The sequence below is a fragment of the Gorilla gorilla genome, chromosome 1, assembly GCF_029281585.2.
Source record: "Gorilla gorilla gorilla isolate KB3781 chromosome 1, NHGRI_mGorGor1-v2.1_pri, whole genome shotgun sequence".
Lineage (NCBI taxonomy): Eukaryota > Metazoa > Chordata > Mammalia > Primates > Hominidae > Gorilla > Gorilla gorilla.
The window spans coordinates 227394005-227417833 of NC_073224.2; the positions used below are offsets into that span (position 1 = coordinate 227394005).

The following is a 23829-nucleotide window of genomic DNA, read 5'->3' on the forward strand; positions in this document are numbered from 1 at the left end:
AGTTGCTCTTCTCAATGAGTATCTTTGTGGCATTCTCTGTATTTCCTGAATTTGAATGTTTGCCTGCCTTGCTAGATTGGGGAAGTTCTGCTGGATAATATCCTGAAGAGTGTTTTCCAGCTTGGTTCCATTCTCCCCATCAATTTTAGGTACACCAATCAGATGTAGATTTGGTCTTTTCACATAGTCCCATATTTCTTGGAGGCTTTGTTCCTTTCTTTTTACTCTTTTTTCTCTAAACTTCTCTTCTTGCTTCATTTCATTCATTTGATCTTCAATCACTGATACCCTTTCTTCCAGTTGATCAAATTGGCTACTGAAGCTTGTGCATTCATCACGTAGTTCTCACGCCATGGTTTTCAGCTCCATCAGCTCATTTAAAGACTTCTCTACACTGGTTATTCTAGTTAGCCATTCGTCTAATCTTTTTTCAAGCTTTTTAGCTTCTTTGCCATGGGTTCGAACTTCCTCCTTTAGCTCAGAGAAGTTTGATCTTCTGAAGCCTAGTCTCAACTCCTCAAAGTCATTCTCTGTCCAGCTTTGTTCTGTTTCTGGCCAGGAGCTGTGTTCCTTTGGAGGGGGAGAGATGCTCTGATTTTTAGAATTTTCAGATTTTCTGCTCATTTTTTCCCTATCTGTAGTTTTATCTACCTTTGGTCTTTGATGACGGTGACGTACAGATGGGGTTTTGATGTGGATGTCCTTTCTTTTTGTTAGTTTTCCTTCTAACAGTCAGGACCCTCAGCTGCAGGTCTGTTGGAGTTTGCTGGAGGGCCACTCCAGACCCTGTTTGCCTGGGTATCAGCAGCAGAGCCTGCAGAACAGCAAATATCGCTGAGCAGTAAATGTTGCTGCCTGATAGTTCCTCTGGAAGCTTTGTTTCAGAGGGGCACCCGGCTGTGTGAGGTGTCAGACTGCCCCTACTGGAGGGTGCCTCCCAGTTAGGCTGCTTGGGAGGCAGGGACCCACTTGAGGAGGCAGTCAGTCCATTCTCAGATCTCAAACTCCATGCTGGGAGAACCACTACTCTCTTCAAGGCTGTCAGACATGGACATTTAAGTCTGCAGACTACTCATGCTGTTTTTTGATTTCCAGTTGCATGGAATATCTTATTGTACCCCTTCACTTTCCATCTACATGTATCCTTATAGGTGAAGTGAGTTCCTGGAAAACAGCATATAGTAGGGTCTTATTTTTTTTTTACTCATTCAAGGACTCTATGCCTTTCACTTGCAGAATTGAGATAAATTGTATTCATTGTTATTATTGATAAAGCTTAGTACTCCCATTTCATTTCTTGTTTTCTGGTTGTTTAGAGACTTCTCTCTTCCATCCTGTCTTTCTTTGTGTTTAAGTAATTTTCTCTTCTGGAATCCTTGGATTGTGACTTTTCTGTCCAGAAACCTCTGTGGCTGGGAGCACCTTTGCCAGAGTTTTGATGGGGTTCACTGGGTTTGTTCTGCCCACTCAGCCTGGTAGACTATGCTTGGCTCATGCTTCAGGCCTGGATCACATGCCTATTAAGGGAGGGTCAGGGCTGGAGCGGTGAGGTGTGTGCGAGTGAGCAGGGGGTCTGGCCACTATGCACAATCACTGGCTGGCTGCTGCAGCAGTGGGGTGGGAAGCTCCAGGTGCCAGCACAGGTAACAGATTTCTTCAAGGCTGCAAATGAACCAGGCACAACACAAGCAGCTTCCATGGTTGTCACTGGAGTACCCAGTGACACCAACACTGAAAGCTTGGAAATGCCAGGAACTGCAGAACCCCCAAAAGGGAGTCACAACCCTGGCTCCAGAAGCTCCCACATCTGGGCTCCTGGAAGAGTAGTAGTTCTTCCCTTTTTCTCTTCACCTACAACTTGGTGAGCAAGGGGCATGTTTCAGTTTTGTTTGTGTTACTGCTCTTTAGCCCCACCATTAGGTGGGTCCTGAGTTCTTGTCCTGTGACCAGGAAGAATGAAATATGCAGACAAGTGGAGGGTGAGTGAGATAAAGATGAGCTTTATCGGGCAATAGAACAACTCAGAGACCCACAGTGGGTAGCTTCTTTCTGTAGCCAGGGTGTCCTGATGAGTGTTTAGCTCTGAGCAGAGAGGAGGCCCTGGGGTGCGTGACCCCTCTCTCCTGGCAGGTTGTTTCATCATCACCACAGCTCTCGGTAGAGAGGAGGCCCTGGAGTGGGTTGCTGCTCTCTGCAGGAAAGTCATCTCATCATCTCTACAGCTCTCAGTAGAGAAAATGTCCCGGAGTGGGTTGCTTGTCTCTGCAGGAAAATCCTCCCAATAGTGGGTAATTCATCTCTGCCACTGGTCTTCCTGATGTTCTTCCTGAGTCTGGGGGTTTTTTTTGGCATCAGACAGGAGAAAATATGTGCTGATTGGGTCATAGGTGGCCATGAGCAGGCACAGAAAAGGCAACACATGTTCCCACTCTGGTCCGTAGGACTGTTGACCCAGTACACGGGCTTCAGGCCCTCCTTGGACAGAAGGTGGAGCCTCACCATTGACCCTCGCATTCCTGTCCGGGATTCTGTCTGCCTCCCACCACCAACCATGGTGCCCAAGTCACTTGTAGCAAGGAGCAACCAAAGACCAGCGCTGATCTGTCTGCAACCCCCTCTCAGCCTCCCTCCTACACTCATCAGGGCCCAAAGTCCAGACCTCAGATGCACACCACCACAGTTGTCTAAATTTTTGTATTTTTATAGAGGTGGGCCCTCACTCTGTTAGCTAGGCTGGCCTCCAACTCCTGGCTCAAGCGATCCTCCTGCCTCAGCCTCCAAAAGCATTGGGATTAGTCTTGAGTCACCACATGTGGCCAACTGGTTTATTATTGAATGATGTGAACAGAAGACAGATGTGTCAGTTTTTGATTCCAAGTCCAGAATGGTAATTTCCTTTGTAAAACATTCTGTTCTTATAGTAATAGCTAGGGAGTATTTCCTGCTAGAACTTGAAGGGCTCAGACAACTTTACTCACTAATGGACTTCGACCACAGCTTGGTGACCTGAATGAAAAATATGGCATAAGAAGTTTCCTGGCCAGGTGCAGGGGCTCACACCTGTAGCCCCAGAACTTTGGTAGGCTGAGGTAGGTGGCTCATTTGAGGTCAGGAGTTCGAGACGAGCCTGACTAACATGGTGAAATCCCATCTCTACTAAAAATACAAAAGGCCGGGCACAGTGGCTCACGCCTGTAATCCCAGAACTTTGGGAGGCTGAGGCAGGTGGATCACGAGGTCAGGAGTTCAAGAGCAGCCTGGTCAACATAGTGAAACCGCATCTCTACTAAAAATACAAAAATTAGCCATGCATGGTGACACACAACTGTAATTCCAGCTACTTGGGAGGTTGAGGCAGGAGAATCACTTGAACACAGGAGGCAGTGGTTGCAGTGAGCCACGATCGCACTATTGCACTCCAGCCTGGGTGACAGAGGGAGACTGTCTCAAAAAAAAAAAAGAAAAGAAAAGAAAAGAAAAAGTTACTGATATGGCTGAATTGGTCACCATAGGTGAATACTTTAAGAGAGTTCTAGAACATAAAATCATCCAATGTTGAAAGAAAAGAATGCAAAGGACAATAAGGCATTTGCAGCTAAAACAGCTGAAGGGAGAAGAGCAAGGGGAGCTCCTCTTACTATTAAAACTCAAATTCAGTTTGTTGTAAACAGGGAAAGCCTGCTTGAGTTGCCTGCCACCTTTGAAACAGTCAGGCCATTGGAATGAAAATTGTCCATCTTTGCACCAGGTCTCTATTGGACCTAACCCCTTTGGCCCAGACATTGTTCACATTAGAGGACAGTTCTTTTTTTTTTTTTTTTTTTTCGAGATGTAGTTTCACTCTTGTTGCCCAGGCTGGAGTGCAATGGTGCAATCTCAGCTCACTGCAACCTCCACCTCCCGGGTTCACATGATTCTCCTACTTCAGCCTCCCAAGTAGCTGGGATTACAGGCATGTACTACCATGGCCAGTTAATTTTGTATTTTTAGTAGAGACAGGGTTTCTCCATGTTGGTCAGGCTCATCTGGAACTCCCGACCTCAGGTTATCCCCTGGCCTTGGCCTCCTGAAGTGATAGGATTACAGGCATGAGCCATCACACCTGGAGAGAGGACATTTCTGATGGCTCCATATTGATGGAACTTCAAATAACTCTCTAGTAAATTACTTTCTATAATACCCTTAAATAAAAATGGAGAAGCTGGGATGCAGATCAATGCAGACTTAGGTACAGAGTTGGTGGAAACTAGGGCTGCCATATCCAGTTTACACCCCAACCCAATATATCAGCAAATCCCTTGGAGTAAGGAAAATATTTCTGAGGAGGGGTTTCACATGAAGTTCAGAAAATTCTGGCATTTGAAGTAGTCCAAATGACATTTGGACCATTTTTAGGAAAGTATACCGTTTTACTAAGTGATAACATGGGGTGAGATTTGCTTTCTAAGATAAGGTGATGTGTAAAGCTTTCTTTGGAGGGAGAGAAAACCCTAGAGTTTCCTGACCTTCCTTAACCTGAACTGCTTGGTTCCCTAGAAGCAGAAATTGATCATATTGGAACCCAAACTCATACCAACCTTGACCTTCATGAAGTACTCAAGTGTTTCTGCTCTTTTCCTCATGTGATGTAGAAGGTATTAAAAGTGATGAGTTTAAGCCGGGCACGGTGGTTCATGCCTGTAATCCCATCACTTTCAGAGGCAGAGGTGGGTGGATCACCAGTGGTCAGGAGTTCCAGACCAGCCTGGGCAACATGGTGAAACTCTCTCTCTACTAAAAATACAAAAATTAGCTGTGCATGGTGACCTGCGCCTGTAATTCCAGCTAACTGGGAGACTGAGGCAGGAGAATCACTTGAACAGGGAGGCAGAGTTTGCAGTGAGCCAAGATCATGCCATTGCACTCCAGCCTGGAAAACAAGAGTGAAACTCCATCTCAAAAAAAAAATGAATAAATAAATACGTTATAAATAAATAAATAAATGTTTTAAAGAAAAAAGAAATAAACTTCACCTACAAGTTTCATGTGCAATTGAATACCTGTTAAATTTTGATGTGAACCAGACAGGCATGGTGGCTCATGCCTGTAATCCCAGCACTGTGGGAGGCCAAGGTGGCCAGATCATGAGGTCAGGAGATCGAGGTCATCCTAGCTAACACGGTGAAACCACGTCTTTACTAAAAATACAAAAAATTAGCCGGGCATAGTGACATGAACCTGTAGTCCCAGCTATTCAGGAGGCTAAGGCAGGAGAATAGCTTGAACTGGGGAGGCAGAGGTTGCAGTGAGCTGAGATCATGCCACTGCACTCCAGCCTGGTGACAGAGTGAGACTGTTTCAAAATGAATAAATAAATAAAAATATTTTGATGTGAACCAACATTCTTCAACTTGTAGACTAATGTCTTACAAAATCCTTTTCTTGTCACCTTCAAATCTCTATTTCAAATGCTACACTCTGCATACCTCTACCACTTTTTTGCCATTTTCTGATGATGGAGAAGACCATACATGTGTGTGTGGCATCAGAACTACTGACTCCTCCTATTGATTTTTAAAATATTCTATTACACAAACCTGGGTTTATACTTTTTGTTGATAGATTTTATGCCAAAAATGTAGAAGAAAAATGCCAAGCAGGAAATACTATCACTTCTGAAGACGAACTCATAGAGATGGAAATTCTTTCAGAATTTAGTTTTCCAGCTTTTTGGGGGTTTTTTGTTGTTGTTTTGTTTTTGTTTGTTTGTTTGTTTGTTTGTTTTGAGATGGAGTCTCTCTCTGTCATCAGGTTGGAGTGCAGTGGCGCGATGTTGGCTCACTGCAACCTCCTCCTCCCGGGTCCAAGCGATTCTCCTGCCTCAGCCTCTTGAGTAGCTAGGACTACGGGTGGGCGCCACCATGCCCAGCTAATTTTTGTATTTTTAGTAGTGATGGGGTTTCACCATGTTGGCTAGGATGGTCTCAATCTTTTGACCTTGTCATCTGTCTGCCTTGGCCTCCCAAAGTGCTGGGATTACAGGCGTGAGCCACAACGGCGACCGGCCTTCTTTTTTTTTTTTTGAGATGGAGTCTCACTCTGCTGCCCCAGTAGAAGTGCAGTGGCGAGATCTCAGCTCACTGTAACCTCCGACTCCGTAGTTGAAATGATTCTCTTGTCTCAGTCTTCTAAGTAGCTGGGATTACAGGCCTGTGCCACCATGCCTGGCTAATTTTTATATTTTTTAGTAGAGATGGGGTTTCACTATGTTAGCCAAGATGGTCTCCATCTTCTGACTTCGTGATCTGCCTGACTTGGCCTCCCAGAGTGCTGGATTACAGACGTGAGCCACCGCTCCCAGCCTATCTTTCCTGTTTTAAAAGTTGGTTAATTCTGTTGCATTTATTTTAGAGTTTATATCAGAACAATTTACAGTAAGATACACCCCTACTAGAGCTTGTCATATAGTCAAAGACAAAGTAGTTAGTACTTTTACAAATAGTAGATATGCCTTTGGAGTGATTCATAATTTTAAAATATTGTGTAAACTATGAGAATTTCTCACTTCTAGTGGAAGCACATTAAACATAGACCACGAGTGAACAAGGTTTTGTCCTGAAAGGATTTGTGTGTGTGTGTGTGTGTGTGTGTGTGTGTGTGTGACAGAGCCTCACTCTTTCACCTAGGCTGGAGTGCAGTGGTGCAATCTCAGCTCACTGCAACCTCCACCTCCCAGGTCCAAGTGATTCTCCTGACTCAGCCTCCTGAGTAGCTGGGGTTACAGGCACACATCACCATACCTAGCTAATTTTTTTGTATGTTTAGTAGAGAAGGTGTTTCACTGTTTCACCGGTGAGCCACTGCAACTGGCCAACATCTCTTTACGATAAAACTCTCTACAAAAACCTCAGAATAATAAAGAGTATTTTTCACACACCCACAGCCAACATCATACTGAATGGAGAAATTGAAAGCCTTTTTTTCTGTGATCTGGAGCAAGACAGCAAAAGCTCTTAATAAAATATCAGCAAACTAAGTGCAACAGTGCATTAGAAAGTAATATATAGGCCAGGTGTGGTGAATCTCACCTGTAATCCCAGCACTTTGGGAGGCCAAGGTGGGTGGATCACCTGAAGTCGGGAGTTTGAGACCAGCCTGACCAAAATGGAGAAAACCCATCTCTACTAAAAATACAAAATTAGCTAGGTGTGGTGGTGGGTGCCTGTAATCCAAGCTACTCAGGAGGCTGAGGCAGGAGAATCCCTTGAACCCAGGAGGCAGATTTGCAGTCAGCCGAGATCACGCCATTGCACTCCAGCCTGGGCAGCAAGAGTGAAACTGGGTCTTAAAAAGAAAAAAAAAAAAAGGAAAAGAAAGTAATATATAATGGCCATTCCAGGAATGCCAGACAATCTCAGAAAAATCTATGCATAATTCACCACACTAACAAACTAAAGGAGGAAAAAGCAAGGCTCCTACAAAATGCAGAAAAGAATTGCAGAAAAATCAAAGTAAATGTATAATAACATATTTTGGAAAATGAAATGTTATATATTAAAAATTGCTTAAACATCAGATGTAATGGATAAACATTAGCTCCCTTCCTACTGAGATATGAAACAAGGTAAGACGCTCAGCAACTTAGGATTTAGAGGCATGTAGGTATTTTGGTTAGTAGTAAAGATTCCAGATCCAGATTGATTAATTTAGGTTCAAATCTGGCTCAGTGGCCAATGGCTGTGTGATCTTATCCAACTTACTTAACCTCTGTGCCCCAGCTCACTCACCCACAAAAACGGATAATCACAATATTGATTTCACAGAGTGCTATGAGTTAATCTATTTAAGTACTTCAAGCTGGATTTCACATAGGGCAAGCAATACTTTTATTCTTATTATATTTGAAAAATATATTAGTTAAAAATTTGGTAAGAGACCAAGGTCTATAGTTAAGGTGATTATAAGCCTTCATTCACCCCTGTTGTTCTGAAAATCTTAATTATAACAAGGCTGGACAAGATGGCTCATACCCGTAATCCCAGCACTTTGGGAGGCTGAGTTGGGTGGATCACTTGAGGTCAGGAGTTCGAGACCAGCCTGGCCAATATGGTGAAACCCCATCCTAATAAAAATACAAAAAATAGCCAGGCATGGTGGCGGGTGCCTGTAATCCCAGGTAGAGTGGAGGCTGAGGCAAGAGAATCACTCAAACTCAGGAGGTGGAGGTTGCAGTGAATCGCGATCATGTCATTACACTCCAGCAGCCTGGCAACAGAGTGAGACTCCATCTCCAAAAAAAAAAGAAAAGAAAGAAAATTAACTATAGCAGCGTGTTCATTCACTCTCCAGTGTCCAGGACTGGACAATTAATTGTCAGGCCATCTTCTGTAGCACCATACACTATAGCATACATGTGGATTAAAATAAATACACATATGAAATGCCAGTATATATTCTATATACTTTCCATATACTTATATCCTATAAGGTCACATCCAAATTCAAGGTTAAGTCAAAGAGTAGAGTGGCTATCTATGGAAAGGGGAGTGGAAGTGAATCATGGTAATAAAAGGAAATAGATATAGATATAGATATGAATAGATGGACATACACACATCTAGCTGTAAGAAAGAGGAATGTCATGGACCAATCATAACAGTGAGCCAGGTAAAAAGGCTACAATTCTTGTGATTGTCTGTCTGTTTTTAGGATGGGTTGTAGCTTACCATTTTAGAAAGGCTGATGCCACAGTCATAGCAAATAAATGATTATAAAATGTGTTTCCTTTATGGGGCATCTCTGGAGAAATCTCCAATGGTAGGAAACCTCAGTTTACTAGGCAGGTGATCACACAGGTAAAATTTTACAGATTCAATGGCACTACCATTAACTTCATTATCCTTGGTATTCTGCAAAGGTATTCAAGAACAAATGGTATCTTGAAACTAAAATTAGCTAAACTAACAAAGAAAACTGGATTATTATTATTAATATTCTTTTGAGACTGAGCCTCTGTTGCTCAGGCTGGAGTACAGTGGTGCTATGTCAGCTCACTGCAAAATCCACCTCCCAGGTTCAAGAGATCCTCCTGCCTCAGCCTCCTGAGTAGCTGGAATTATGGGCGCACCCCATTACACCCAGCTAATTTTTGTATTTTAGCAGAAACAGGATTTCACCATGTTGGCCAGGTTGGTCTCGAACCCCTGACCTCATGATCTGCCTGCCTCAGCCTCCTAAAGGGCTGGGATTATAGATGTGAGCCACCACACCCAGCTGAATCTTTTTTCTTTTCTCAAAAGATAGTGTCATAGTATTGGCTTCTATGCACTTAGGAGAGTGAGCCCATCATTCAGTAACAATGTGACTCAATACTGCAAGACCTTGATGCAGTATTTGAAAGACTATTTCCAGTAGGTGAAGGAGGCTTTCAGTGATGCTTAGACCTTCATGCCCTAGCGTTTGGAGATTGCATCCTTTAGAAATGACACCAAGGGAAATCTGCACATGAGCAGCAATGGATGGGACCATACCAGATGACTTAAACTTAAAGATATCTGAGGAAAAGCCTTCCCTAGAAGCAGACATCATCACATGGTAGACAGCTTTTCCAAGACAATGGAACAAGACTTTATTTGATCTTCTTCCATTGACTGAGACTTGGTTTTGTTTTGTACTAACACAAAATTCTCAAACCTGTATTTTATGTTGCTAGGTAGTTCCACCACTCAAACCAAACACTTTCTAAGATCTGTTCAAAATGTAGCCACTCTCACTAACCAAAGCAATTGCTGGCTATGGAGTCATTTAGATGAAAGGGAAGGATCACAGCTAATACTACAACCTGCTTTCATCACAGTTGGGTAGCAATTGAGGATGCTACATTCATGATAAGATTTGTAATTTGGGCATGATTTTATTACAGGACCATCAGGTTCCTATGCCTGCTGCACAGTAGCTGACCAATATTCTGAGACAGCAGGGTTTGCAGCAGAGTTTAATGATCACAGGGTGGCTGAATGATAAGCTAGGAGGAGATCCTCAAATTCATCTCCCCAAGGAGTACTGAGGGTTTCCAGTGGATCCCAGATAGCAAGCGGCTGGAAAGTTGGTGTAGCGGTAAGAGGTATGAAGTCATCGGGATGTTGAAACTGCATTCTTTGGTGAGTTGGTGCCTTGCAGGGCCCTTCAGATCACCTGGCATCAGTAGTTTCACTGACATGAGAACCTGAAAGAATATGTCAGATGAAAAAGTTAATGCTTCACAATACTTAAATTGTTGTCTGCAGGGCAGTTAAGGGGAACTGTAATTTAAAGTCTACATGATTTTGGGACAGTAGGCTGCCAGCAACCATGAGGAAGCAGTTCAAGCTGACCTCATGATGAATGCTGAATGTGCTGCAAGCTTGGTTTATTTTTGTTTCTCCCCCTCCTTCTTCACTGATTAAATTCATAAAGTTTATATGTATGGTTTCAATTTCTTCCAGAGAAGCCTTAACCTAAACCCTGAGACCACTGACACCCTCAGTAGCACCTCTCTTCCACCAGCATGAGCATATTTCCTGCTACCTTAGGTGATGTAAAACCCACAAGACCATTCCGTACATGGAGATTTTAATTCGTATTTTGTAGGGATGACTTCTCTGTTTTTATAAAGCTATTTTAACTATAAAGCATTTTTATAATTTTGATGTGGCCAAAGATCTCCCAACAACACTACTCTCAGGTTTTATTTTTCTGTCTAATGTCCAGAACAGATCAAGCCCTTCCCTGCCTCACACTCAGGACTATGAAGGTGACATATCAGTAAAATTCCATCAGTGCTTGTGGAGTTCGTGAATGAAGGCATTCTTTTTTTTTTTGACAGAGTCTCCCTCTGTCACACAGTCTGGAGGGCAATGTGCCATCTCGGCTCACTGCAACCTCAGCCTCCGGGGTTCAAGCAATTCTCCCACCTCAGCCTCCCAAGTATCTGGATTACAGGCAGCCGCCATCATGCCCGGCTAATTTTGTATTTTTGTAGAGACAGGGTTTCACCATATTGGCCAAGCTGGTCTTGAACTCCTGACCTCTGGTGATCCGCCTGTCTTGGCCTCCCAAAGTGCTGGGATTACAGGCATGAGCCAACTCAGCTGGCCTTAAATGAATGAATTCTTGACTTCCACTCTATCCCTAATGCTGTCAATTTCTTGATTCATGAAATGAATATGGGTATGTGATATGAATGGATATTTGGTTCAATCCATTAATCTGCGGAAAGCCAAAAACCCAATCAGGATTAGCTGGATGGAACTTCAGAAATGCAATCAGATATTGCTTTTTGATTGGAAGCTAGCAGTGCATACGTGGAAGGGCGTGGGTGGGAGTTGTGATTAGAAAGGTCAATAAAAGCTTCTAAAGACCCACAGGAGAGACCCGAAGTCTTCAAGCCTGGAGTTCCTGCCTGGTTCTTCCTGAGGTCTGAACACCCTGCAAACTGAGTCCAGATCTGGTAAGTCACTAATTTCTGTAAGGACACTCCCATCTGACCTACAGTCAGCCGATGTAGAATGGTGACAGTGCAGCCTACGACAGCGCAGAGCTATATCCTGTCTTTTTTTCTTTTTTTCATAAGAACAGTTTCAAGCTTTGATCTTTTTTTTCTAAATGCAGTTTTGTCCTTATTTCAAAAATGTTGATTGTGCTTTTCTTTACGTCATTTCAGAATTCTTGTTGGGAGCCATTTTGTGAAGAGAGGAAGACTGAGCTGTTTTGGCCGCATTTCTGGCCTCGAGCTGCAGTCAGCTTCTCCACGTAGAACCCGGCAGTAGGAGACTTAGAATCGAATCTCTTCTCCCTCCCCCCTCCTGTTTTTGGCTTTTTGAGAAACCTTATCATCCAACACAATGGCCAGCAACGTTACCAACAAGATGGATCCTCACTCCATGAACTCCCGTGTGTTCATTGGGAATCTCAACACTCTTGTTGTCAAGAAATCGGATGTGGAGGCGATCTTTTCCAAGTATGGCAAAATTGCGGGCTGCTCTCTTCATAAGGGCTTTGCCTTCGTTCAATATGATAAGGAGAAAAATGCCCGGGCTGCTGTAGCAGGAGAGGATGGCAGAATGATTGCTAGTCAGGTTGTAGATATTAACCTGGCTGCAGAGCCAAAAGTGAACCGAGGAAGCGCAGGTGTGAAACGATCAGCAGCGGAGATGTACGGCTCCTCTTTTGACTTGGACTATGGCTTTCAACGGGATTATTATGATGGGATGTACCGTTTCCCAGCACGTGTACCTCCTCCTCCTCCCATTGCTCTGGCTGTAGTGCCCTCGAAACGTCAGCGTGTATCAGGAAACACCTCACGAAGGGGCAAAAGTGGCTTCAATTCTAAGAGTGGAAAGCGGGGATCTTCCAAGTCTGGAAAGCTGAAAGGAGATGGCCTTCAGGCCATTAAGCAGGAGTTGACCCAGATAAAAGAGAAAGTGGATTCTCTCCTGGAAAACCTGGAAAAAATTGAAAAGGAACATTGCAAGCAAGGAGTAGAGGTAAAGAATGCTAAGTCTGAAGAGGAGCAGACCAGCAGCTCCTTGAAGAAGGATAAGACTCATGTGAAGACGGAGTCTGAGGGGGGTGCAGAAGACTCTGCTGAGGAGGGGGACCTACTGTATGATGATGATAATGAAGATCAGGGGGACAACCAGCTGGAGTTGATCAAGGATGATGAAAAAGGGGCTGAGGAAGGAGAGGATAACAGAGACAGCACCAACGGCCAGGATGACTCTTAAGCACATAGTGGGGTTGAGAAATCTTATCCCATTGTTTCTTTACCTAGGAGCTTGTCTAACAACAAATTTTTCACCAGATCCTCTCCCTTAGTATCTTCAGCACATGCTTACTGTTCTCCCCATCCTTGTCCTTCCCACATTCATTAATTCATATTGCCCTGCGCCTAGTCCCATTTTCACTTCCCTTGATGCTCCTTGAAGTTTTCTTAAGTCTTACCCTGCAATTTTTGCTTTTAATTTAGATACCTCTTTATGACTTAGCAGTAAAAAGGATGTATGGTTTTTATCAACTGTCTCCAAAATAATCTCTTGTTATGCAGGGAATACAGTTCTTTTCATTTATACATAAGTTCAATAGTTGCTTCCCTAACTGCAAAGGCAATCTCATTGAGTTGAGCAGCTCCTGAAAGCAGCTTGGAGTTAGAAGTATGTGTGTTACACCCCATGTCAGTGGGCTGTGTGGGGCAGTTGAACAAAAATCTAACAATGTATTTTTGTGAATGAGAGTTGGCATGTCAAATGCATCCTCAGAAAAATAATTAGTGTTATAGTCTTAAAATGTGTTTTCTAAAGTTGATACTGTGGGTTATTTTTGTGAACAGCTTGATGTTTGGGACCTTTTTTCCTCAAAATAAACAAGTCCTTATTAAACCAGGAATTTAAAGAAAAAAATTCTTGGTGGGATTAGTGACTCATGCCTATAATTCCAACACTTTGGGAGGCCAAGGCGGGAGGATCATTTGAGCCCAGGGATTCGAGACCAACCTGGGCAACATGGCAAAACCCTATCTTTACAAAACATTTGTTTTGAGGGGTGGGGATGGTCTCTGGCTCTGTTACCCAGGCTGGAGTGCAGTGGCATGATCTCGACTCACTCCAACCTCTGCCTCCCAGGCTCAAGTGATTCTCATGCCTCAGCCTCCTGAGTAGCTGCGATTATAGCCACCCGCTACCATGCCTGGCTAATTTTTATATTTTTGGTAGAAACAGGGTTTCACCACGTTGGCCAGGCTGGTCTTGAACTCCTAACCTCAAGTGATCCACCTGCCTTGCCCTCCCAATGTGCTGGGATTACACCAGTGAGCCACCAATGCCCTGCTTCTTTTTTAAAAAAGGACTACAGATCCATGCTGTAGTCCCAGCTACTTGGGTGGCTGAGGTGGGAGAATCCCTTGAGCTCAGAAGATTGAGGCTGCAGTGAGCCATGTTCACACCACTGCTGTACTCCAGCCTGGGCAACAGAGTGAGACCTTGTCAAAAAAAAAATCTTAACCAAACAGTTTTTTAAGAAAACCAATTAATTGTAATCAGTAGGCAGATCCCAAATTCCCCAAAAAAAGAAGAGAAAGAGAGTTTAGAAGGCTCTACGTGCTAGCATCCCATTCAGACTGTTTAATCCTACAATTGTGGTTTTGTAAGAAAAACGGTCTTAAAGATTTCCAATAATTCCCACAATGGCCATAAATTATCCTGGGTGTCATTTTCCCATCAATTTAAAAAGGCACGTGAGAGGCCAAGTGCAGTGGCTCAGGCCTGTATTCCCAGCACTTTGGGAGGCTGAGGTGGGTGGATCAGCTGAGGTCAGGAGTTCAAGACCAGTCTGGCCAACATGGAGAAACTCCATTCCTACTAAAAATACAAAAAAGAGCCAGGCGTGGTGACGGGCACCTGTAATCCCAGGTACTCAGGAGGCCGAGGCAGGAGAGGCACTTGAACCCAAGAGGTAGAGGTTGCAGTGAGCCGAGATCATGCCATTGCACTCCAGCCTGGCCACAGAGCCAGACACTATCTCCAAAAATAATAATAATTATTATAACAGCATGTCTATTCACTCTCCAAAGTGTCTGGGACTGGACAATTAATTGTGAGGCCCTCTTCTGTAGCACCATATGCTATAACATATATGTGGATTTAAATAAATACACATACAAAATGCAAGTATATAATCTATATGCTTTCCATATACTTATGTTCCATGAGGTCACAAGCAAATTCAAGGCTAGGTCAAAGAGTAGAGTGGCTGTCTATGGAAAGGAGAGTGGAAGTGAATCATGGTAATAAAAGGAAATAGATACAGATATGAATAGGTAGACATACACACATATAGCTGCAAGAAACGGGGTTGTCGTGGACCAATGATGTCAGTGAGCCATGTAAAAAGGCTACAATTCTTGTGATTGTGTGTCCGTTTTCAGGATGGGTTGTAGATTACCTTTTTAGAAAGGCTTATGCCACAGTCATAGTCAAAAAAATGATTATAAAATTTGCTTCCTTTCTGGAGCATCTCTGGAGAAATCTCCAATGGGAGGAGAACTCAGTTACTGGGCAGGTTATCACACAGGTAAGATTTTACTGATCCAATGCACTAATATTAACTTCATTATCCTTCGTATTCTACAAAGGTTGAGTGAACAAACGGTATCTTGAAACTAAAATTAGCTGAACCAATAAAGGAGACTGCATTCTTATTATTTTTTGTTTAGAGACAGAGTCTCTGTTGCCCAGGCTGGAGTACAATGGTGCTACCTTGGCTCACTGCAACTTCTGCATCCTGGGTTCAAGTGGTTCTCCTGCCTCAGCCTCCTGAGTAGCTGGGATTACAGGCACATGTCACCACACTGAGCTAACTTTTGTATTTTTAGCAGAAAGGGGGTTTCTCCATGTTGGCCAGGTTGGTCTCAAACCTCTGACCTTGGGATCTGCCTGCCTCAGCCTCCTAAAGGGCTGGGATTATAGGCGTGAGCCACCATGCCTGGCTGAATCTTTTTTACTTTTCTCAAACATGGTGTCATAGTATTGGGTTCTATGCACTTAGAAGAGTGAGCCCATCGTTCAGTAACAATATGAATCAATACTGCAAGACCTTGATGCAGTATTTGAAAGACTATTTCCAGTAGGTGAAGGAGGCTTTCAGTGATGCTTAGACCTTCATGCCCTAGCGTTTGGAGATTGCATCCTTTAGAAATGACACCAAGGGAAATCTGCCCATGAACAGCATTGGATGGGACCGTACCAGATGACTTAAACTTAAGGATATCTGAGGAAAAGCCTTCCCTAGAAGCACACATCATCACCTGGTAGACAGCTTTTCCAAGACAATGGAGCAAGACTCCATTTGATCTTCTTCCATTGACTGAGACTTGGTTTTGTTTTGTATTAACACAAAATTATCAAACCTATATTTTATGTTGTTAGGTACTTTCACCACTCAAACCAAACACTTTCTAAGATCTTCTGTTCAAAATGTAGCCACTCTCACTAACCAAAGCAATTGCTGGCTATGGAGTCATTTAGATGAAAGGGAAGGATCACACCTAATACTACAACCTGCTTTCGTACACAGTTGGGTAGCAATTGAGGATGCTAAATTCATGATAAGATTTGTTATCCTTCCTTTGGTTGGTTGGTTAATATTTATAATTAAATGACTTGGCATTGAGAAGAAGCTATAGGTGCAAATGAGTGGCCTATGACTATTATTGATTTCATTACTGGTAACTTATCTCTATGCATAGAAAACATTAGTGTAACTGGGTCTAATCTAGATGATGTGCCAGACTCCCACTAGAATAAACTCTGGTTTGATGCACATTATGAAGACTGGAACGCTATAGTTATTGACATAGACACAGAATCAGAACATGACCATGTTACCCTCTGCCATATAATCAGAGAAACTTACTGAAACTAGACATTGGTTCATTGGAGATTCTAGAGGGAAATAGAATGCATCTATAGCTCTAGTATATGAAATAAACATTAGTTTTGTTTATTGGATGCATCAATACTCAGGACATATTTGGAGAAGAACCTACTCATTCTTCTATGGAGATGACATGCAAGGATTACTTTATAAAAGACATAGAAATATTTTTTCTTCCCACCCCAATTCAAACCACTACCATGCAACCTTGTGTCAATAGAAGATAAGGCTGTTGAGGTAGAAATAATTAACGAAAGCTTCACTGGAAGCTAAATGTGAGGATTGACCTGGAAGACACACACTGACAAAGTGGGTGTTTTCCAAAGTCTGTTACAAGTTGGAATGCTTTTGTAAGAAAGGTTAAAAGAAGGGAATGGGACTCCTCCTTTCAGTTTGTTTTTAAATTTTCTTTTGTCTGATTGACCTGGCAAGGCTCAAATAGAATTGAGTTTTTGTTTTTGTTTTTTTCCATTGGAAGGGACAAGACAGAGGTTACAATCATTGGCTTTAGATGACAACATAACAGGATAAAACATATTCCTTGCAAGACAACCAGCAAAACCTCATGATCAGAATCAAATCAGCGTCCTTCTCACTGTCAGTGGGTGAAGCCTTCATCAATACTTGTGGGGTTTGAGGCACTCATGAACTCATGATCAGACACTTTACTCAGGGACAGGATGTAAGCCAATCGAAAGACCTTCCACAGGTGGTTAATTTGGAAACCTGCCCAATGTGACCTGCAAGTTTTCACTGGCAATATGCAGGTGCAGATATGACAAGGAATAACCATGACCTTTACATCACCCCCAGCTGTTGAGGAATGGGATCCTTTTGACCCTTTCTGTCCATAGAACCAGGTTACTCATCTTGTGTGGCAACAAAATATATGGTCTACTTAACAGAGAAGAAGACTCTGTAAAAAAAAAAAATGTATTATGAAGTAAGCAAAGAAATGGGAGTAGATGTGAGATTATTGGGGGAGATAAAGGAAGTTGAAGGTTTTGAAAGGAAAAATAAGGAGGATTATATAAATTGTTTTGAAAGACTCATACTTGGTCATAAGGATCAAAACCAAAGGGGCAACCATGCAATGTTGGATAGATTCATCCTCCACCCACTCAATAACCCCCAACATGTTCACCAAGTCTTGGTTCACTCCCAGGTTCCCATTAAAAACCCAGCTCAACCCTGACCAGCTCCACCCTCACTTCCATTTGTAATTTTGTCATGACTTTATTACAGGACCATGAGGTTCCTATGCCTGCTGCACAGTAGCTTAGCAATATTCTGAGACAGCAGGGTTTGCAGCAGAGAGTTTAATGATCACAGGGTGGCTGAATGAGAAGTTAGGAGGAGATCCTCAAATTCATCCCCCCAAGGAGTACTGAGCATTTCCAGTGGATCCTGGATAGCAAGGGGCTGGAAAGTCGGGGTAGCGATAAGAGGGAAGAAGTCAACAGGATCTAGAAACTGCATTCTTTGCGTTAGTGCCTTGCAGGGCCCATTTAGATCAGCTGGCATCAGTAGTTTCACTGACATGCAGAATCTGAAAGAATATGACAAATGAAAAAAGTTAATGTTTCACAATGCTTAAATTGTTGTCTGCAGGGAAGTTAAGGGGAACTATAATCTAAGGTCTATATGATTTTGGAACAGTAGGCTGCCAGCAACCATAAGGAACCAGGTCAGAGAGCAAGCTGACCTCCTGATGAATGCTGAATGTGTTGCAAGCTTGGTTTATTTTTGTTTCTCCCCCTCCCTTCTTCACTGATTAAATTTATGAAGTTTATCGATTTGGTTTCAATTTCTTCCAAAGAAGCCTTAACCTAAGCCCTGAGACCACTCACGCCCTCAGTGGCACCTCTCCTCCACCAGCACGAGCATGTAATCCGCTACCTTAGGTTATATAAAATCCCCAAGACCATTCGATAAATTGAGATTTTTATTCTGATTTTGTAGGGATGACTCCTCTGTTTTTATAAAGCTTTTTAAAGTATAAAGCATTTTTCTATTTTGATGTGGCAAAAGATCTCCTAACAACATTACTTTCAGATTTTATTTTTCTGTCTAATGTCGGGAACAGATCAAATCCTTCCCTGCCTCACACTCAAGACTATGAAGTTCACATATTAGTAAAATTCCATCAGTGTTTGTGGAGTTCATGAATGAATTAAATTTTATTTTTTGACAGAATCTCCCTCTGTCACCCAGACTGGAGTGCAGTGGCACAATTTTGGCTCACTGCAACCATTGCCTCCTGGGTTCAAGCAATTCTCCTGCCTCAGCCTCCTGAGTCGCTGGGTTTCAGGCACCTGCCATCATGCCAGGCTAATTTTTGTATTTTTGTATTTTTGTAGAGACGGGGTTTCACCTTTTTGACCTGGCTGGTCTTGAACTTCTGACATCAGGTGATCTACTCACTTTGTCCTTCCAAAGTGCTGGGATTACAGGTATGAGCCACCTCACCCACCCTTGAATGAATGTATTCTTGACTTCTACCCTATCCCTAACACTGTCAATTTCTTGCTTCACGAACTGAATATAGATATGTGATATGAATGGACATCTGATGCAATCCATTAATCTGGGGAGAGCCAAACACCCAATCAGGATTAACTGGGTGGAGCTTCACAAATGCAATCAGATATCACTTTTTGATTGGAAGCTAGCAGCGGATATGTGGAGGGGCATGGGTGGGAATTGTGATTAGAAAGGTCAATAAAAGCTTCTAAAGACGCACAGGAGAGACACAAAGTCTTCAAGCCTGGAGTACCTGCCTGGTTCTTCCTGAGGTCTGAGCACCTTCTGGACTACATCCAGATCTGGTAAGTCACTAATTTCTGTAAGGACACTCCCATCTGACCTACAGTCAGCTGCTCTGGGATGTTGACACTGCAGCCTACGATGGCACAGAAGTGTATCCTGTCTTTTTTTTTTTATATGAACAATTTAAAGCTTGAATTTTTTCCTCTAAATGCAGCTCTGTCTTTATTTAAAAAAAGTTGATTGTTGTTTGGTTGATGTCATTTCAAAATTCTTGAACGGAGCAGTGACTCATGCCTTTAACCCCAACACTTTGGGAGGCCAAAGTGGGAGGATCATTTCAGCCCAGGGGTTTGAGACCAACCTGGACAACATGACAGAAACCCTCCTCTACACAACGTTATTTTTTTTGTGAGGACGGGGATGGAGTCTCACTGTGTTGCCCAGACTGGAGTGCAGTGGTACCATCTCAACTCACTGTAACCTTTACCTTCCAGGTTCAAGCAATTCTCATGCCTCAGTCTCCATCCTCAGAAGCTGGTGTCAGCCATCTGCCACCATGCCTGGCTAATTTTTGTATTTTTAGTAGAGGGGGGGTTTCACCATGCTGGCCAGGTTGGTCTCCAACACCTGACCTCAAGTGATCCACCTGCCTTGGCCTCCCAAAATGCTGGGATTAGAGCCGTGAGCCACTGGTGCTCGGCCTCTACTTTTTTTTTTTTTTAATTAGCCGAGCATGGTGGCATGCATCTGTAGTCCCAGCTATTTGGGTGGCTGGTGTGGGAGAATCACTTGAGCCCAGAAGATTGAGGCTGCAGTGAGCCATGCTCACACCACTGCTGTACTCCAGCCTGGGCAAAAGAGAGAAGCCCTGTCCAAAAAACAAAAACAAAATCTTAACGAAAAAGGATCTTTGACCTTAATTTTAAACCAATCACATCCTCTCGGTAATTCTTCCACCTGAATGGAGATATGGGTGTGGGGGTGCATGCCTGTAATCCCAGCTACGTGGAAGGCTGAAGCATGAGAATTGCTTGAATCTCAGAGGCGGAGGTTACAATGAGCTGAGATGGCGCCACTGCACTCCAGCATGGGGCACAAAGTGAGACTCAGCTTCACCCACACCAAAAAAATTAGATTATACCACCCAGGTGATCACTGGATACATGAAGATTTCTATTGTGTTTTCTTGGGGACTGTCATCTCTGTCTTTGTAAAACGTTTTAACTCTGAAATATTTGATAAATTTGATGTGGCCAAGGATCCCTCAACAAAGATACTTTCAAGTTTTTTCTTTTGTCTAATGTCAGGAAGAGATTCAACCCTTCCCTATCTCACACTCAGGACTGTGAGGGACACATATTAGTAAAACTCCATGTTTATGGAGTGAATCACTGAATGAGCCCTGGACTTTCACCCTATCCCTAATTCTTTCACTTCGATGGATGAATATCTAACTCGATCAGTAAATCTGGGAGAAAGCCAAAAATCCAATCAGGATTAACTGGGTAGAGTTTAAGAAGTCGAATCAAATGTACAAATGTAGTTCTCTCTCTTCTTCTCTCTTTTTTCTTTTTTTTTTTTGAATCTAGCCTATTTCCCAGGCTGGAGTGCAGTGGTGTATTGTCAACTCACTGCAACCTCTGCCTCCTGGGTTCAAGCGATCCTCCTGCCTCAGCCTCCCTAGTAGCTTGGACTATAGGCACAGACCACCGCACCTGGCTAATTTTTGTAATTTTATTAGAGGTAGGGTCTTACCATGTTGGCCAGGCTGGTCTCAAACTCCTGACCTCAGATAATCCACCTGCCTCTGCCTCCCAAAGTGCTGAGATTACAGGAGTGAGCAACCTCACCTGGACTTGAATGAATGTGTTCTTGACTTCTACCCTATCCCTAACACTGTCAATTTCTTGCTTCATGAACTGAATATAGATATGTGATATGAATGGACATCTGATTCAATCCATTAATCTGGGGAGAGCCAAAAACCCAATCAGGATTAACTGGGTGGACCTTCAGAAATGCAATCAGATATCACTTTTTGATTGGAAGCTAGCAGCGGATATGTGGAGGGGCGTGGGTGGGAGTTGTGATTAGAAAGGTCAATAAAAGCTTCTAAAGACCCACAGGAGAGACCCAAAGTCTTCAAGCCTGGAGTTCCTGCCTGGTTCTTCCTGAGGTCTGAGCACCTTCTAAGCTACATCCAGATCTGGTAAGTCACTAATTTCTATAAGGACACTCCCATCTGACCTACAGTCAGCTGGTCTGGGATGGTGACAGTGCAGCCTACGATGGCACAGAGCTATATCCTGTCCTTTTTTTTTTTCATGTGAACAATTTGAAGCTTTGAATGTTTTCCTCTAAAAACAGTTCTGTCTTTGTTTCAAAAAAGTTGATTGTGCTTTGGTTTAGGTCATTTCAGAATTCTTGAAGGGAGCAGTGACTCATGCATTTAACCCCAACACTTTGGGAGGCCAAAGTGGGAGAATCATTTCAGCCCAGGGGTTTGAGACCAACCTGGGCAACAAGACAAAAACCCTCTTCTACACAACGTTTTTTTTTTGAGGATGGGTATGGAGTCTCGCTGTGTTGCCCAGACTGGAGTGCAGTGGCACAAGCTCAACTCACTGTAACCTTTACCTCCCAGGTTCAAGCAATTCTCATGCATCAGTCTCCATCCAGAGAAGCTGGTATCACAGCCATCTGAAACCATGCCTGGCTAATTTTTGTATTTTTAGTGGGAGGGGGGGTTTCACCATGCTGGCCAGGTTGGTCTCAAACACCTGACCTCAAGTGATCCACCTGCCTTGGCCTCCCAAAATGCTGGGATTAGAGCCATGAGCCACTGGTGCTTGGCCTCTACTATTTTTTTTTTTTAATTAGCTGTGCATGGTGGCATGCATCAGTAGCCCCAGCTATTTGGGTGGCTGGTGTGGGAGAATCACTTTAGCCCGGAAGACTGAGGATGCAGTGAGCCATGCTCACACCACTGCTGTACTCCAGCCTGGGCAAAAGAGAGATACCCTGTCCAAAAAACAAAAACAAAATCTTAACATAAAAGGATCTTTGACCTTAATTTTAAACCAATCACATCCTCTTCCACCCAAATGGAGACATGGCTGTGGGGGGTGCATGCCTGTAGTCCCAGCTACGTGGAAGACTGAAGCATGAGAATTGCTTGAATCTTGGAGGCTGAGGTAACAGTGAGCCGAGATGGCACCACTGCACTCCAGCTTGGGCGACGAAGTGAGACTCAGCTCCCTCAACACCAAAAAAAATTATGCCACCCAGGTGATCACTGGATACATGAAGATTTCTATTGTGTTTTCTTAGGAACTGTCATCTCTGTCTTTGAAAACTGTTTTAACTCTGAAATATTTTGAGAAATTTGATGTGGCCAAGGATCCCTCAACAAAGATACTTTCAAGTTTTCTTTCTTTCTGTCTAATATCAGGAAGAGATTCAACCCTTCCCTATCTCACACTCAGGACTTTGAAGGACACACATTAGTAAAACTCCATGTTTGTGGAGTGAATCAGTGAATGAGTCCTGGACTTTCACCCTATCCCTAAATCTTTCACTTTGATGCATGAATATCTAATTCGATCAGTTAATCTTTAAGAAAGCCAAAAATCCAGTCAGGATTAACTGGCTAGAGATTAAGAAGTCTAATCAAATGTAGCTCTCTCTCTCTCTCTCTCTTTTAAATCTAGCCTATTTCCCAGGCTGGAGTGCAGTGGTATAATGTGAGCTCACCGCAACTTCTGCCTCCTGGGTTCAAGTGATCCTCCTGCCTCCGCCTCCCTAGTAGCTTGGACTACAGGCGCAGACCACTGCACCCGGCTAATTTTTGCTGTCTTAGTAGAGGCAGGGTTTTACCATGTTGGCCAGGCTCATCTTGAACTCCTGATCTCAGATGATCCACCTGCCTCAGCCTCACAAAATGCTCAGATTACAGGTGTGAGTCACTGCACCCAGCCAAAGTGGTTCACTTTGAATATGTGTAAGAGGTGTGCATTGGAAACATCTATCTTGCGAATGATGCATAACAGTGTCACATAGCTTTCAAAGCTCCTCACTGAAATTTTCAATAATAAGGCTGGGGCGCAGGCTTACACCTATAATCCCAGTATGTTGGGAGGCCAAGAGGGGTAGATTGCTTGAGACTAGGAGCTCAAGACCAGCTTGGACAACATAGCGAAATCCACTGTCTTTACAAAAAGTCAAAAAATAAAAGATGAGCTGGGTGTAGTGATGCATAACTGTGGTCCCAGCTACTTGGGAGGCTGAGGAGGAAGAATCCTTTGAGATGGGAGGTCAAGGCTGCACTGAGCTGAGATCCCACCACTACACTCCAGTCTGGGTGACAGAGCAAGACCCTGTCAGAAAGAGAGAGAGAGAGAGAAAGACAGAGAGAATGAGAGAAGGGATGCAGGGAAAGAAGACAAGAAAGAAAGAAGGGAGAGAGAGAGGGAAAGAAGGAAAGAACAAAGAGAGAGAAAGAGAAAGCAAGCTTAAATAATGAAAAGAAAACAAATAGAACCTGTTCTAGGGATGCCCCATGAATGTTCCCAACAAGCTTATTTGTAGGAACTGAAAATGTGGGCATGTAGGCTT

General features: G+C 43.3%; 1 protein-coding gene across 1 annotated transcript; it reads left to right on the forward strand.

Annotated features, from left to right (window-relative positions):
• Positions 1-11305: 11305 nt before the first annotated feature.
• On the forward strand, positions 11306-13415 carry LOC101148714 (heterogeneous nuclear ribonucleoprotein C-like 3). The gene is made up of 2 exons (XM_004024691.5): positions 11306-11467; positions 11681-13415. Exon 2 carries the CDS (start codon positions 11862-11864, stop codon positions 12741-12743), a length of 882 nt encoding a protein of 293 aa, XP_004024740.3. The 5' UTR covers positions 11306-11467; positions 11681-11861; the 3' UTR covers positions 12744-13415.
• Positions 13416-23829: the final 10414 nt, after the last annotated feature.